Source organism: Squalius cephalus, assembly GCF_949319135.1.
Source record: "Squalius cephalus genome assembly, chromosome: 12".
NCBI lineage: Eukaryota > Metazoa > Chordata > Actinopteri > Cypriniformes > Leuciscidae > Squalius > Squalius cephalus.
Genome location: NC_137133.1, coordinates 12,149,880 through 12,167,919, shown reverse-complemented (window position 1 = coordinate 12,167,919; position 18,040 = coordinate 12,149,880). Strand labels below are relative to the sequence as shown.

The window sequence follows — 18,040 nt, the reverse complement described above, 5'->3', positions numbered from 1 at the left end:
GTCAAGAAAGACCTGCCTGGAACTACTTAAGCCGTGCTTTTCCCTGAAAATAATTGCACACCTTAGAACGTTCGTAAACCAATCAGTTTCAAGCATTCAACAGCCCCGTAGTAATGTGTTACAAGTTATTTTTAAAAATCAATTCCCCTGTGGGGAAAACGAGTGCTATTTTGATTTCAGGAACCCGACTGTTGCACTTAAAATGAATCGAGTCTCCCGTTTGGAAAGCACACAGACTTGCTGCCTATGTAGAGCACTCCAAATCGTTCACTTATATGAGGTTTCATGATGATTGCGATCTAGGCCGTAGTGGGGCAGATCACGTTTTGGAACAGAGCTACTGCCTTAATTCAGTTTTGCTTATATATATTACAAAAATGCCTCAAGCATTTAGATCAATCTGCATATCTGCTCTTTATAAGATTTTATATGGCAAAATGCACCCATATCTTATAAACATGGCTTGGTTGTGGTTAGATACAATAAAGCTTACCTGGTATATTATTATACTTGGAATGTACAGTAAATATATAATTTGGTATGTACAGTGTAATACTATCCCAGTCTATAGAGCATATGTGGGGAAGCATGCAAGTTTTTTTTTTTCACAGAAAGTTTCTAATAATTCATCCATATAATACAGGAATAAATGTTTTACAGTACATTGTTGCCGAGTTAGTATGTCAGCATAAAAATAAGCAAGAAGGGTCACCACTGTACCGCTTTCAGTTCATTGAGCTGATGCCTATCTCTAAGTACGGTATGTAGCAATTACTCTTAAGTGGTTCTGTTTTGCCCAATTTAGGAAGAGCGTCTCAGAAGATCTCCATCATTCAAATGGCATGTTTTCATAAACAAAAACTCCAGCATATGTTCAAAGGTCATGATAATAAGTGCCATTACAAGGCTCATTTATCTTATTCATGGACGTTTAGGTGTTTCCTGTTTGTTTGAACACTGCGATAGTTTGGTTCAATTGATTTTCTTGTTAATCTTGAACATTTACAGTGCTTTTTTTAATGAATGTGAATATTGTGCTGCTCTCAGCGGGAACAATAGGTCTACCTCAGAGAAAATGTCTTGGCCTTCTTATTCACGTTTCTTCAAAAGATGGAGTGAAACCTGCTCTGAACAAAAGCTGAAAGGGTGTGTTTCAAGCCAACCTCCTCTTTCAGGAAGGTAGTGTTTCACATCCCTTCTCAATGACTGGCTTTTGTGTACGGCCAAACAAGCCTTGATTAATGATAAACTCTCTCTAAGCATTCTGGATAGTTGAAATTCAGCCCCACGTACAGTATAGTACAGTAGTAAAGTACAGTATATTCAACACTGTTTCACAATTAGAAGTTGCAATACTCCCAGTATTATAGCTAAATATTATTATAACAAAAGTTAGTAGCTAAAGACCTCAAATTTGAGTAATCGAGCACCTGGCATTCAAATTCAAATAGCACAGAGACTTTTCACTGTTTGTACTGGAAAATTGCATCTTTTGTGCAAAGCCACAGAGTGCAACAGTCGAGTTGCAGAAGTAAAAATTCCATTCATTTTCTCCACAGGGGAATTTATTTAGAATGATAACGATGGTAAATGCTTTTTTTTTAAAGCCATCAACTCGCACTATTTCAACTTATTTTTTTAATTTATCATGTTTAAGAGCGAAACTACATTACCCATAATTCTGCACAAACAATTTCCACCAATCCGAGAATCAAACCGCCCATCCACTCCAATAAAACACAAGTATAATAAAATACAATAAAAATTAAATTAAATATAATCACTTTAAATGTAAAAATGTAGAAGTTTTTAATTCGGTTATATCATTCGCAATGCTTCATGGGATTGTAGTTCTCTCCTTCATTAAGGCCGTTAAGTACAGTCTTGTACCTTTGTCTTTTTGTATCAAATTTGTTCATTGACATTTGCTTCATGACGCATAAATGTTTATCAAAGACTTCGAAAAATACTTCCAGAAACAAGGCCGCTGAAAAAGTAGGCGGACAGAGTTTCACTCTGTTCAGCCTTCATAAACTAACAAGACAGCTGCCGTTTTAGAGCTATTCTCTTCCACCATTCGCCCCAAACAAAAGATCGAGTCTCTCTGTGCTATTGTCTCAAATGCAGCGATCTTGCTGTAATGACATCTAACATGACATATGCTCCCAGCTCCTTGTTATCTCCGGATCAGGATATTGACCTTTGACACCCTTTTGTGTGCCCCTACAGCAGCTCTTTTTGGCTACAGCGAGGAACGAGGGTCTTACGGATGCCTGCACCCTGGAATTACGAGTATGTGCTGTGTGAGCAAAGTTATGTTAAAAACAGCCATGTTCATATTCAAGAGGCATATTATAAATAAAGCTAACGTTTTCTGCTCGAATAAACTTTTGGTACAGTCGTTTTAAGGACCACCAATGAGAGATGGGAGGAACAATAATATGATTTTATGACCGGATGTCAAAGCTTGATCTGGAGCCATGTGATAATGCCAGTCGGTGTCTTTGAGGACACAGATCTTGCTTTTATGGCAAGGACTCCAGCACAAAATAATTAAAAAGGCAGATTTAAAGCACAGGTTTAGCCTATTCAAATTTAACCCACTAGGTAACCTCAAAAAAGTCATTACAGGGCAATGGCCTCTTGTTTCAGAGGTAAAAGTGCACTAATGAGAGAGAGTGTACACTGTTGCACATTTAATCCTCCTTATCGTTGCGTGATAACTACACACTTGGATAAATCGAGCAGGCTTATGCTTATGTCAGGGATTCTACTTAAATGTCTATTTCTGTCAAGGTTTTCATTGGTCATTAGTTTGAAATGTGAGCAAGTACTTTAAGATATCTATCTGTACAATAGATATTTATAACTCCCTGAACAAATTATTAATTTTGCAGAAGGCTAATGAGGGGCAATCTGGATTTCTACTGTATGTTGTGTGCCCCCTGCTGGCAACAATGTTACACAGCCACCAGCAATCAAAACTCTTGATTTAGTGGAAATTATTTCCTACTCCACATTGAACATAAAAAAGGAGCTGTTCTAAAGCAACACTTCATAATAACAAATCCGTTTTTTAAGATTTAAAATCAGCGAAGTTGCTCAACCAATAGTTAAAAAACAGATTAAAAGAAGCCTAATTGAGAATGCACAGTATAGGTTCCAAAAGAAGCCCAACAAAACCTGTAAAATGTAATGGTAAGCAGGTAAATCCATTCGGTTGTGTGAAATACCCATTCTGGTAGTTGGTAGGCTAGGTCCGTTATGATGCCGTGGCCGTCCTTGACGCTGATGGTTTCCAAAAAGTTCTCAAAGTGCTGGCTGTCCTTCTCAGGAATGAAAGGCCGCAATCCTGGAGTAAAATAACCCCTCTGGTAGTTGCTCAAATGAGACAAAAAGCAATAAATGATTATGTAAGTGTTGCACTTTTTAATAAATTCATACTTCAGTCACATTCTGTACAGATTACAGAATAGTACTTGCATCCCTGTTGGATGATACAATCAGTGATCCTGCAAGGCACAATGTTAGATTACCGAAAACTGAGGAGGATACAATGAATGACGGGACGTGAATGTAATGCAGGGTACTGAATATTGCAATCAGCCAGAAAACTGGCTTTGTCTAATAACCAAATTTTTCCAGGTTTTCAATCAAAACCAAACATATATAGTGCTACATTTCCTACCTGAAGAAACCCACATGATAATAACTGGGTAATTAAAACCAATCCTGGCTGAAAGAAAATATAAAGAAGTGAAAAATATATGTTAGAGGAAAAAAAAACATCGACCAGATAATATATAGGTGTAAAAGGGTCAAGTTTTGATTAGCACTTCAGTGCAGGAGGAAATATACTGCACTTCACTTCCATCAGGTTACGACACACAGAAGGCAATCCAGAACACGGTTTAGGAAGGCCACTAGGCAATGCTCCACACTCCAGGTAGAATGAACCTCTTCACACTGATCAGAAGTCAGCTTACTATTAAATGAGATACTAACAAACTGGTCTCAGATCAGTGTGAAAGAGCAACATCTACCAGCAACAAGGTTTCTCATTAGTGGTAGCAGATACTGCCAATAAACATCCCAGAGGAACGAAACTGCTGTCCACAGCAAAAGACGATCCTTCTATCACAGGTCTTGAAAATCACAATTGAGTTAATATGGCACAACATATAAAAATAAGAATGATAGCCAGGAAGTAGTATCCATACAGTATCCAAACTCCAGCATTGTCAGATTTGATGGACAGCAATACGGACCTACGGCCCATGTGATTATCTCAAGTGGTGATTGGCTAAAGCACACTGACCGAGCGCCGTGACATCAAGACGACACACCGTCCTGGTCCATGCTGCTTCCTAGCGCTTCAATGTCATTGCTTATGTCTGAAATCATACGGTCCCATTCGTCGCCCTCAGAGGTTGCCGTTCCCTCATCTGAACCGCCTGCAGCTCCATTTCCATTGGTGGTGGAGTCTGACGCAGAGCTCGTTGTGCGTTTGTAGCGGCCAAAGCTGTCCGTTATGATGCCGCGGCCGTCCTTCACGCCGATGGTTTCCAAAAAGTTCTCAAAGTGCTGGCTGTCCTTCTCAGGAATGAAAGGCCGCAATCCTGGAGTAAAGAAAAGAAAAGAGGAATAGATTTGACAAATGAAGAGATTCTACAACACCGGTGCATAAAGGCCATTGCACACGAAATTTTCGTATGCGTTTTTTCGTGTTCGTCAGCCTTAAAATTCGTCACGCACAGAAACCTTGCACACTGAGTCCGATGCGTATTTATTAAATCTTTGCGGAAAAAAACGCAAAAAATACTAAATGGATTCGTCAAGCAGTGAGGATGATTTTGTTGCCCTCTTTCTTAAAAAGAGAAAAAGAAAGAGGAAATATTGGGTCCATCCAATCCTGAGATTGCGCCGAGAGGAAGCAGAGTTTTTTTCACCTCCTTATCAAGGAGTTGCGAAATTATCCCGAGCGATTCAAAATACATCAGAATGTCAGTGGAACAGTTTGATGCTTTGCTAGCGATACTGGAGCCACATATTAAAAAGAAGACCACCAATTTCCATGAACTAATCGATCCTGAACAGAGACTGGCAGTATCTAAGGTATCTAAGGTACACACACACGCGCTGGGCAGACAGAACAGCTGGATTTTGTCGTTCGCTTGTACGGTACGTGGCTCTGAATTGTCAAAAAAAACTCTCAAAATACTGGCTGTGGATGCGAAAAACACAGAAAATCGAACCCGATCCGAATTTTTTTATTACGGACGAAAGTTTCGTAGACAGTGTGCAAGCGTGATTGACATAACGTGAGGTCGAATTTTTTTTTTAACGTGCGAAGATTTCGGATGCGAATTTCGGACTCAGTGTGCAATGGCCTTAAGAACAAATGTAAGTCTTGATGGGAGCTTGTACTATTTAGACGTAAGTTTCAGAACTGTACAAGAAGCTGTTTATTTATGAGATGCGTAAAAATCAATCAAAACCCACAGCCAATCAGAACAGCATGTGGGCAGGCTCTCGCGTCAAGTGCACATCACCAGAGTAATCTTGATGGCAATCGCAAGAAAATGGATAAGTAGGCCACATAATCAGATTCACAAATATTACACCATTTAAACATTATTCAAATACATAGGCTACTGAGTTAAAAATACTACTAATTTCAAGATCTGAGGTGAATTATCCATTGTTGCTTTTACAGCTACAAAGCTGGAGCACTAAATGATATTCAAAGTCACATTACACGCTTTTAACATTAAATAAAGCACAAACAGTACCTGAGATTATCATTGCCACACTTTGTGTTTGTTGTTCCAGGACAGCGAGAGGGTGGAAAATCCAAATCGTGACATTTTATATTACTTTTTTTTTTTTTTTTTTTTTTTTTTTTTTTTAATACAATTAAAAAATATATTCTTATAAGCGAACCTCAGAGATTTTTTTTAAAGATGAATAATATGAATTGACTTCTTTCATTTCACTTTAAATAAAACGCTAGTCGTCTATACCTAATATGAGGAAGCAGCAAAAGTCCTTTTAACCAGTGTTATTTTAGGATTATATATATATCCTAAATATAGTATTTTTTTTTCAGTTTGATTATAGCATTTATTAATTTATTATTTTGAATTAAGCTTCTGATTCATATTTTCAGTTATTTTAATTTAAACGTTTTATTAAGTTAATTTTTTGTTTTAAATATTTCTATTTAGCATTAATTTGTTTGTATTTTTCAACATAGCTTTAAACTTAAATTTACTGCCAAAGCAACACTTCTAATTCTCATTTAAAAACAAATTAAAAAAACACTAAAAGACCAATTGAACAGCCCAGCATGTAACTAACCAAGGAGGAGGAACTTCCTGCTGTCTCCATAGAGCTGACGCAGGTTGATACAGAACTCATGGATGGAGGCTCCGTTTCTGTACTCGTGTAACAGTGTGGCAAACTGCTGGATCTCCTGAGACGACAGTTTCGTCCTCAACTGTTGCAGAGGATAACAGGAAAACAACAGTGTAAAAACTAAACATTTAATATGCGAGAACTCTGAAGATAGAGAAACTAACAACAGACATCCAGGTGTACTTTTATGCACTCACTGTGGTCATATAGTCTTGTAGCAGTTCAGCAGCTGTTGTGCTCAGTTCACTCTCACTGGCTGTTTTGGTTTGTGGTGAGGCTGGGGTGGAGGAGGGGGAGGGGCTAGAGGAGTGCCCCGCCTCTAGAGAACTCTGGAACGAACTGAGATTGGACAAAAACATGATTGCTCAAGTCAACAGAAAAAGTAGCACATTACCGCAGAGAACAGTTGAAGCAATACTCACAATGTGCTTGCCTCTGTCTCAAACACTTCTTTGACATCTACTTTGCTCGAGGAGTCCTCTTTTATTGGACAAAACATAGGAAATATTTAGAATTATTTCATTTTGCTACAAGGTCAATATTTCACAGACTAAGCTCCAGGAAACATAAATATGGTCCAGATGAAATAATAGTGATGTGAAACTGACGGTGGTCAGTGGTTTTGGGCAAGAACAAATTTACTGGAAAATCCCAAAATAAAGAAAAGCTGTTGCTCAACTCACCGCTGTAGATTGAGAGATGCCTGGTGGGTGTTGTGGCTCCATCAAAGATGGCCCTGTCCAGGAAGTCAATGGTAGACTCTGTGTAGACGATCTGGAAGACTTGACTGAGTAGAAGACAGAGCTCCTCTGCTGCAGCCTGCAAAACAAGAGCTCATGATAATCAGACACCTGCTGTTTTTATTGATTTGAGGTAACATATAGAAAACAACCTTCAGAAAATCTGTAGTTTATGCGATAAACAGCCTTGAAAGATACTGTTTAATCAAAAACTAAATTCTGTATGGTTTATCAAAGCAAGTTAAACCAAATGTTAAAGCGATAGTTCACCCAAACTATCATAAAATTATTTTTCTCATGAAGAAAAGAAGATATTTTCAAGAATTTCGGTAACCAAACAGTTGCTGGGACCCCACTGACTTCCACAGTATTTTATTCCATACTATGGAAGTAAATGGGATCCATCAACTATTTGGTTACCCATTCTTCAAAATATCTTCTTTTGTGTTCAGCAGAAGAAAGAAACACATACAGGTTTGGAACAAAGGGAGTAAAAGATGACAGAATTTTCATTTTTGGGTGAGCTATCCCTTTAAGCACTTAGTTCTCAAATAAAAACAAGGCCCTTTTAAAGTGCACATATTATGCTCATTTAAATGTTAAGAATTTAGAATAATTTAGTCAGCTTGAATCCATTTACATGATTTAAAGTAAAAACAACTATTTTTTCTCATACTGTACTTTCAACAGCACCTCTTTTCACCCTCTCTGCCTGAAACACTATGTTTTAGTCTGTTTAAAACAGCCTTTCCAAAAAGCCCCGTCTGCTTTGATTGGTCATCTAGCCCAGTCTGTTGTGATTAGTCTACTGCTTAGAGTGTGTGTTGGAAATGGTAATGTCCCTTACCATAATCGGGTTTCAGCTTAAGCTGAGGCTTCATAAGCAGTTGAAAATAAAAACAGCATCACCTCAAGATAGCAGAATCATTTGAGGGTGGGGCAAAGCAGCCAGTAGGCGGACATTGCGCAAATGTGTAACATGGTGACAAAGCTAAGTCTCAGAAATAATGGCAGGACTAAAAATGAGTGTTTCAGATAAGTGCTTTCTATTGGAGTGATTCACTCCCTTTTGGCATGGACTTTGTAACTTTGCAGCCCATTTACATGCACAAACAGCTATATTACATACTAAAAGGTAAGGTAAAAAAAAACAATAGGTGCATAATAGGTGTCCTTTAAAGGTACAATATGTAAGATTTTTGTAATAAAATATCAAAAATTACTTGCACAGTGTGATGTATTTCCTGCAGATGTGTACTTACAATATCCCAAAAGTTCCCAAAGATTTTTAATTTCAGAGTAATTCGAATTTTAAATAATGGCTCATCCCTGGTCATTGTCGCCTGTCAATGACGTAATATCCGCGTTATCCCTGGTTTCCGCAAGTACTGCCATAGTAACCATGGCCACAGACGTGAACAACTGCGTTACTTCTAGCTGTATGCTCACGCTGTTGTTGTTTCGTTCAAACATTATGGACCATAGCAAGCAGACTTTGGGACAAAAGGAGAACTAAAACGAGGATCAATATCAGCGTGGCGTTTTCAAGATGCCGAGAGCTCCACGTCCGCGACTAACTTCCACTTGACAGAGACTCCGCTCTTGCGTGTACTTTATTAGAAAGGTGAGCAAATGTACATAAAACTAATCAATGTTATATAGCTCAACATGATGAAATGTTAGAATATGATCAGTATGTTATTCTAATGTTGATCTAGCTTACTGCTAGTCTCATACAGATAAACTAACACATAGAATAACATTATAACTTTCAACACACTCAAATGCAGTTTAGTGTGATAGTGTAGACTAGGGCTGCACGATATTAGGAAAAAATGACATTGCGATATTTTATTTTTCTACGATATATATTGCGATATGAAATGAAATCTAATCTATTTTTTTCTTACAAACAAATGTGGGGTAAACACACTTACATTCTCATTTTAAATGATTTAAAAAGAGTATTATTTAAATTAAATGATTTGTTTGTAACTTTAGGATATGGTTTGAATTGTTAACATTAGTTAATGTAGGCTATCTAATAACTAACATGAACTTACCATGAGCAATACTTTTGTTACTGTATTTATTCATCTTTGTTTATCTTAGTTTATAAAAATACAGCTGATTGTTTGGTAATTTTACTTCACAGTGCATTACTGTTAACACATACTGTACAACTTTTGATTTCAATAAGGCTATATAGCCGAAATGTTGAAATTAACAATGTTGTAGAAGTGCAGTTTACTAATAGTAAATGTTAACTAAAGTAGTTAAATAGTTTAATAAATAGAACATTATTGTAAGGTGCTACCGATTTTTTTTTTTTTTTATACACCAATTTAGACGTCTCGTGAGTTCAGTGTTGGACAGGTCAGTTGTTTAAAAACCATTCATTAAATTGAATCGGTTTGGGTTCAAAGGAATCATTAGTTCGCGAATCTGACATGTAGGCGAGTCTACGGCACGCGTTGTGTAATTACCTCGGCAGTTTAGGATATCGCACAATATTTGTCAACACAGAAAATATTTCATCACTGGATAGTTTTTTTGTTCGACTCCATCGTGTCAATTGATTTTGATTAATATGCGCGACTCGCGAGGGAGAGAGAGAGAGCAAGACAGCGCTCGTGTTGTTTGAAGACGGTGAAGGTGAGCGCGCACGCGGCCGGGGCTCTCTCGCTCTGCTCGTTCTTAAATGCGCCCTGTTAAACTAACAGGACTTAAAAACACATGCAAATGTTAAACTTTCACTCTATGATGGTTAAGATGTGCAATTAATCCGCGAATCATATGTGTTAAAAAGGCCGGGGAGCAGCTGGCCCGTAAGGTTAATGAATCACGGATTAACTACGACACCCTACATCGCACATCCTGCGATGTGACTATCGTGGATTCGCACATCGCGATATCGATGTTTAAACGACACATCGTGCAGCCCTAGTGTAGACCAAGTGAAACAGCGCTTCGTTACCTCACAAGCTTCATTCATCTAATAAACTGACCTGTGTGAGTATTATTCAGCACTTGCGGGTAGTTCGGTAGAATGAAATGTTCTTATTCCTTTATATCCGCGGGACTCGCGTGTGGCGCTGATATCTGTCTCTCATTAGCAATTGTGCCATGCTTCATACCACAGTCATGTTAAAAACATCAACGTATTCACTCATCCATAAACATTTTTAGATCCATCAGCATTACGACAAGTTCCATAATTCCGCTTATGCGTCATCAACCTACGCCTTTGTTACTGTAAGACAGGGATCAGCAACTCCGGTCCTGGAGGGCCACTGTCCTGCAGAGTTTAGCTTCAGCCCTGATAAAAACTCACCTGCCTGTATCTATCTAGTAATCCTGAAAACACTGATTGCCTTGTTCAGGTGTGTTTAATTAGGGTTGGAGCTAAACTCTGCAGGACAGTGGCCCTCCAGGACCGGAGTTGCTGATCCCTGCTGTAAGAGGTTAGAGACCCCTAGTGGTGAAAAAAAATGACATATTGTAGCTTTGAATGACTAAAACTAACCTTGTTGTCAACAGCCAGGACAAGCAGACAGCACACCTCCACAAGCACAGCCCCGCTCTCTGACAGAGAGCTTAAAGTAGGAGACTTTGACATCTCTGTACTATGACATGGGGACCCACCGGGCTCCTGAGCTGCAAACAAAACAGTAAGGAAAAAACCAAGCTTATTTTTCACACATTATCCTTAACAGCCCAACAATAGTCATAATTTCTGTGTTCTGATTTGTTTGACTACAAGACCGCGTACCTGTTTTTAGCACCACGAGGTGGAGTGAGTCGTCTCTGATGTATGACACAGCCGCAATGTCGTGGATGGGTACCCGAAGAATGATGTCCTCTCCGTCACGCCACACGAGCTTCACGTTGTATGCTGACAGACTGACAACAGCATCCTGCTCTGATGTCAGCTGCCCTGCCAACTGGTGAGACTTCTGCAAAAGACATAAGAGAAGCAATATGGGAATTTATCTCTTTACATTGCAAAATAAGGCACAGTCTCTGCCTGTCACACTTACCCTGGCATTGTCAATAAGCTGCAGAACCTCTGTGCGACTGGAGGGATTCAGATATCCAGGAACTGAGGTCAGCTGTCCCAGATACTACAACAGTAATAACAACAATAATGGTATAGAGCCTTTCTAGAACACAAGTTCACTTTACAAAGCAAATAGAAGCGGGCCGAGAACCCAACCCTGGGAGACTAACAAAATGCTGCAGGATGTGATCCAGAGTTGTGATATCAATTACTTAGGATAGGCAGGTAGGAAGTACATAGAGGGTATGCATTGACGTCACTTTCCCACCGGAACACACCCCCTCAGCCGGACTAGAGTGGCAAAAGAGCTGCTGCGTGACTGGATTTAATAGGGGAAACTGCGAAAACGCAAGTAAAACAAACGATTATCAGTTTAAACTAAAGGTTGGACTCGATATAGTGTTCCTTACAACTTACCAAAGATCCTGTGATCCATGGATATTGACATGCAGCCAGGAATCGTGTTTCCTGACATTTATATGTCCCTGATTTCGACGGCAGGGAAATACATAAAGCAAATTTGCGTGTGAGCGCTTTGTATAAATACAATATCTGGGTGATCACTCATATCAGTGTTATATATATCATCATTTCGTCCAGCCCTAAAACTTATAGTATCGTTTTTTCAGTGTTTATTTAAAAACATCCATGCAGAATATAAGGCGGTAAATATTTAATTGATGAGTAGTCAATACAATATATAACAATACAATATATAGGGTTCGATTTTTTTACCCCTAAATTCAGCATATTGACACAAAATGATAACTGCAAATCCACCTTTCGCTGGCTGTAGTCCAGTTGTTTATGAATTCCAGCGATCCATTTGCTTATCTGTTCTGTAGCTTTCGGCAGTCTGTAAAAATATACCTCAGATTTCATGTCAAATCTAGTTGTATAGTCACAAAGCTCTTTCCCATTTTAGATGTGTTTTGTATGTTTTCGTGGCATTCACGCCAAAAACCAATGCTGCCGCTCAGTCTTTCTGCCACTCAGTGGGCGTAACTGCAGTCCCTCTGGCCGACAGTGACGTCACGTGCATACCCTCAAATGAAGAGCTTGAATTCAGGAGAAGAATTTTAAGGGTAATTGAGCGATGAGTTAATTTTCATGCTCTTGATTTTGATTGGACGAATCACATTTGAAATCAGCAACAAAAGATATGAGAGGTGTATTCTCCACCTTTTCAATTTGATATGTTAACTATGCATGACTATTTGTTAAGCAGCATTTATTTGCATTACCAGTACAGTTTCATGAGTTGTTCTTTAACTTGAAGCTTTTTTTTACCCTAATCAAAACAATAAAATATAAGCACATAACAGAAAAACCTAAATTAGAATGCGAGTAATACCTTAACTTCCTTCTCAATGTAGTCATTGAGCAGAATGTCTGGGTCGATACGGTGGTCCGGGAGAGAGAGGGAGAAGGTGTGGAGGGCCCTGCGCTCAGTGGACTTCTCTAGAGCCTTCTTATCTCTCCCCTTCTCTCCTTTCAGAAACACTCGCTTGAATGGAGACACAATACCTGGCTGCAGAAAGAGAGAAAGAGGAAATCACACCACGACCAGAGGAAGTCAAAACACAAGCTTTTTTCAGTGTGACCATAATTTTATGCTTTTGGTCAGTGGCTTGCTATGCCAAAATGATTTTAGCTAATGTATTGTATACACTTCACATTTATATACTGGATTTCCACAACATCTTTGAATTCTGTGATCTGGACTGATGGGGCAACTGTGACAACTAAAACCATCCCAAGCCTGCCAGTACATCAAACTACATGGAAGTGTCAGTTGCGCTGACTCAACAAGTATCTTATACATTAAAACATTCAGTATAATCAGTGAAATATATGCATTGACATGCTGTCCTTCCAAATTAAATACACTATTGGCTTAAAAAAAAAATCAATAACATAACCAACTAGTCTTGGCACTACATTGGCTTGAGGGCTTTTATGAAACCATACACCTTTGCAAAGCATAATGACATCGACATCCATGGAAAAAGACTGCTATTTAATCTGTGGTAAACCCAACCACTAATGTCAGCTTCTTGCTATCCAACAGAAAAGTCTCTTGAAAGTAGTTAAGGCTGAAAACTGGAGGCGGACCAAATGTTTAAGCAACCACATTGTTTTTCAAAGTCTGAGGATTTGTAATGGTAAACTGCACATTGAAATTACATTTCAGAAAAGTAACATGATTTCTGCGAGCCCTACCTCTGTCTCCATGACCAGCCACTACGACGACACAATGGAAACGGGCGACGTGCGACAGCTGTCTTCTACAACAGGTGACTACTGTTGCACGCTGCTCTCGAAACAGGTCGCATGTGGCTAGTGACAAATGAGATCTGGGCCAACTCCCTCAAAGAAGCAAGAGAAACCACACCCCACGACACGCGCGTCCTCACACAAACGCTCACGTTCTGATTTAAGCTATAGTTCATGCAATCAGGAAGAGCAGAAACCGCCATTTCCTGTGATGATACACTCAAACAAACTTTTAAAAGGTACGTGAAACTGTCGTCCCTGCAATAAGTTGATCTCCAATTATGGCATAAATGGATATTAACATGGATATGGAATTGAATTATTTAGGTGCAAAACACTAGGCTGGGTAGGAAGTAATAAAGAGGAACTGCCAAAAATAATGATGCCATTCAGAGTCTAATAATACAGTCTAAAAGTCTATTAAAGGTAAAGCCAAATTTCACATTATGATGAATTTTGTAAAATAATAATATATGGGTCTTGACACTAAATAAAGATTTAATGTCTTAAATACAAATACATAATATGGTAATAAGAATTTTTAAACAGGCAAGGCAAATACAGTATTTAACAGGAGCCCTGTCTCCATTTTAATATCCATCAAAGGTCTTTGGCCTGAACAAGGTGGAGGAGCCCTTATATATAAGGTATTCAAAAACATTCCATGTAGACAGGAATATTCTCATGTCTGTTTTCATCAATAAATCCAAGACATATTCTGTTTGAGACAAGCCTAATTCTCTCACTTATTAAATTATTGAACAGCCAAGGAAGGAGACACTACAGGAACATCAACATTTCATGAGTCTGTGTCCTGATGAAATTTCAGGAAACAAGGTGCACAGGTGATCCTCACCTGGATTAAAAAGACACACTGTCTGCTGTTCAAAAGTTTGCGTCAGTAAGATGTTTTTTCATGACTAAATGACCCAAAGTTACAGTTAAAGAGTAGGCTAAGACATTTATAATGCTACATAAGTTTTCTATTTCAAATAAATGCTGGTTTTTTTAACTTTCAATTCAACAAAAAATCCTGGTTCATGGTTTCCACAAAATAATTAAGCAGCAACTGATTTCAACATCGATACGGTAAACAACATAGCCTAGCTAGTAAGAAATGTTTGAGGATCATGTGACACTGAACAGTTATGGCTACTGAAAATTCAGCTTTGCCATACCAGGATTAAATTATATTTTAAAATAGATTAAAATTGAAAAATAGCTCTTTTAAATTGTAATAATACTTCATACTCTATTTTTGATAAAATAAAATGCAGCCTTGGTTAGCATAATACTTTTTTGAAAAACATTCAAATAATCTTACAGACTCCAAACTTTTGCACAGTAGTGCATATGCAAACATGAATGATACTATAGAAGTTTGTCTATTTTAGGTTTTACAAAAACGGTTTGTATCAGTTTGTGTCTTGCTGGTGTTTACATTAGCAATTGGCAACAAAAAAATGAATACTTAGGCCTATTATAAAAAGCATGTTTCTTGGTTTACAAACCAACATTTCAATTATACAACTATTACATACTCTAATTGTGGATCTGCAGTAGGTTTTCAAATGACTATTAATGAAAACAAACTGGCCAAACACACCCATCCATAGTTTTTCTTTTACACTGACTTTGACAGTAAATGCCTCAATGGCTCCAGCTTGTGGCCACTGGGGGGAACTTATCCTCTCAGCTCAATCTGACAACCAAAACATTCAATATAAGGTACTAAAATCCAAACCTCTGAAAGATCACACAACATCGCATCCCATCCCATCCCAAAACGGACTAACTTTAGTGGATGTCAAATGATTTGCTTTATTTGGATGTTGTGTGGCCTCTCTGACTGAGGGGAAGAAACAGTGGTGATTAAGAGGCAGACACAGGGGGCGTCGCATCCTGTCTGTATATATGGAGAGCCCAGCCCTCCATTCTCCCCTGCGTATGAGGAGGAAAGTCTGAGCTCGGCATGGAAACACCTCGCCTACCATACAACGCTGATAGGATAGGAAAGGTCACATCATGAAAAAAAACCCTGTCTGTGATCCTGCCATTCCTCACATCAGATAGCGCCGTTACTGTAGGCTTATTAAATTAATCATCGAATAGATGAGATCCAGTAGAGCCAGGGATTTTTTCAGGTCCAATAATCTGTGCTCCCGGTTTATAAATGGTTTCCTCATTTTCAAATTTGTAAAAACTGTACCTTCGATTTTGTGATTTGTACTCAGAGATTGACAAAAAGATTTGTAGAGTCATTCCCTTAATTTAGAAAACTGCTCACTAAATAGGGCTAATTAATATGGGATGAACTATAAAACAAGAATAGTTTATTAAACATAGGCTAGATGTTAAAATTACTAAAAATATTATATACATAATATTAAGAAAAAAAAGAAAGAAAAAAAACACACATACTATGTAAACTTTTGTTAGATGCGATTAATCGATTTGACAGCACAAATATATATATATATATATATATATATATATATATATATGTGTGTGTGTGTGTTTGCATGTTTTATATATATATACATAGCCTATATATATATAAAACATGCAAACACACACACGCACACATATATATATATATAAAACATGCAAACACACACACACATATATATATATATATATATATATATATATATTTGTGCTGTCAAATCGATTAATCGCATCTAACAAAAGTTTACATAGTATGTGTGTATATTATCATATTTATATATCTGTGTGTATGTATATACACAGACACACACATATTATGTAAACACAAACTTTTGACAATTTGACAGCGCACACACACATATATATATATATACACACACATAAGCTACATATATATTCTTGTAATACTAGATTTACAATATTAGGCTTAAGATCTATATTATTTTGCCAAAGATCTAAGAATATTTTTTGTCGAACTTTAGTGTCTTATTTGTAGTTTTTGGTGACATATGTACTGTATGCTGGGGAGTTTGTTTATTTTATATATTGCAAGGCAAATCTATATTATTTTAGGATCATATGCGTTGAAGAAATCAGTAGAGACAGTTTCTAAACAACATGACCATGCTGTAAATCTGTGGGTGCAGTTTATGAACTCGTGAGTAGCAACAGATTGTACAGACTACAAAGATTTTTTATAAACAGAGTAATTTACAGATTAGAAAATGACGGACCAGATAATCACATCTCGAATATTTTTCTACGTGGCCATAGGGGGGCTCTGTAAATCTCAGACAGAGGTAAGAGTGCGATACTGTAAGCCATGAAGAAACTCAGAAGAATGACAGATTTTTGTCACAAATGCAGTGAAATCGCAGTCTCAGTGTTTATCTTGGGTTGCGCGTCTTTACCACGACTAACCTAAACCGCCAGCAATTTACATAAGTTACAAATCCAGTCCGGTCACGAGAGAACTGTTAGAGACACTTCTTAATATCAGAAGAGGTATTAAAAAAATGCCGAGTGTTTTTAAGAGGCTGAAGAGGTTTATTGCAGCTGTTTAACCGTGGTTAAGTCAACACTTTTCAGCTACTAGTCCAGTTTTGCTGATCATACACGTGTAAACTCTCGTAACATTACAATGTTAACTTACCTTTTTCACTTTCTTTACATCATCCTCCATCTCTATGTACAAATGCTCTTCATTTTAACTGTATTAGATGCAGTGATGTTCTCAAGTTCAGTACCATCTGCCTCATACACGTCAACGGCGGCGCTTTACCGATCTAAACTAAACAAACCAACGATCCAAATCACGTGCTCGGGGATCGGAAATAAACGACTAACCTTCTTTAGCCTGGTAAAAATAGGGATTTATTCAAAAGGGGAGAAAGACCGACCAAATATTATAAAATAAAACAAAAACAGCAGCAAACTTTTCAATCCTGCCGCCATTTTGGGCGTAGGGCGTCTACCCACAGTGCTTTGCGAGACAAACAGAAAACCTCATCAACACATTAAACTACAAACTAAATGCCTATGGTATTATTCATTAACCCTAAAAAATAAATAGTTTAGGCCACTTTATGGCGTTTTAGGTGGTGCTTTGTCTTTAACTACAACTGCAACCTAATAGTAACTCTGTATCTAGTCCAGTAGCTCTGGGGCCAGAGAGGAATGGGGTCCACTAGGGGGCCTCAGCAAACTTCTTAAAGGGCCACAACATTACTTAAATAATATAATTCAAACAATATAACTTAATTAAAATGCCAAAACAGCTAAAAATGATTATTTAAAATATATATAAAGTGGCATGTTTTTATTGATAGATGTATGCAAAATTCACCACAGCAAATTATTTTAGTCTATTGATATTCTATCTATTATAACCACCTCCAAAATAACATTACTATATTGTTATTATTGTTAAATCGCATCCCATAGTCCTGAACATGTGGTTACATGCTTAGATATATGAATAAGTTATAAATAAGAGTATTCCGAATAAATTACAGGGCTTTATAACTCAGTAAATTTTTGGAGAAGCAATTTGATGATAAAAACGAATTATAATAACGTAATATCTTTATTAAACAAC

General features: G+C 37.7%; 1 protein-coding gene across 2 annotated transcripts; it reads right to left on the bottom strand.

The window, feature by feature from the left end:
- Positions 1-3,571: 3,571 nt before the first annotated feature.
- On the bottom strand, positions 3,572-17,605 carry ccm2 (CCM2 scaffold protein). Of its 2 annotated transcripts, none has more exons than XM_079887345.1 (10): positions 17,096-17,605; positions 12,572-12,748; positions 11,198-11,281; positions 10,930-11,113; positions 10,684-10,814; positions 7,101-7,236; positions 6,840-6,897; positions 6,615-6,756; positions 6,361-6,499; positions 3,572-4,619 (listed from the first exon to the last, which is right to left on the bottom strand). In XM_079887345.1, exons 1-10 carry the CDS (start codon positions 17,123-17,125, stop codon positions 4,333-4,335), a joined length of 1,368 nt encoding a protein of 455 aa, XP_079743471.1. In that variant the 5' UTR covers positions 17,126-17,605; the 3' UTR covers positions 3,572-4,332. The 2 variants fall into 2 exon arrangements, with proteins under 2 accessions (XP_079743471.1, XP_079743472.1); XM_079887346.1 differs by lacking the exon at positions 17,096-17,605 and adding an exon at positions 13,441-13,555.
- Positions 17,606-18,040: the final 435 nt, after the last annotated feature.

What these genes read in the sequence shown, in the direction of transcription:
- ccm2 (XM_079887345.1), bottom strand. Translation starts at nt 17,125, where the DNA reads ATGGAGGATGATGTAAAGAAAGTGAAAAAG. An exon ending in AGCTTATTGACAATGCCAGG is followed by an intron (nt 11,114 to 11,197) that starts GTAAGTGTGACA and finishes TGTCTTTTGCAG; the next exon opens with AAGTCTCACCAGTTGGCAGG. An exon ending in CAGGAAGTTCCTCCTCCTTG is followed by an intron (nt 4,620 to 6,360) that starts GTTAGTTACATG and finishes TCTTTACTCCAG; the next exon opens with GATTGCGGCCTTTCATTCCT.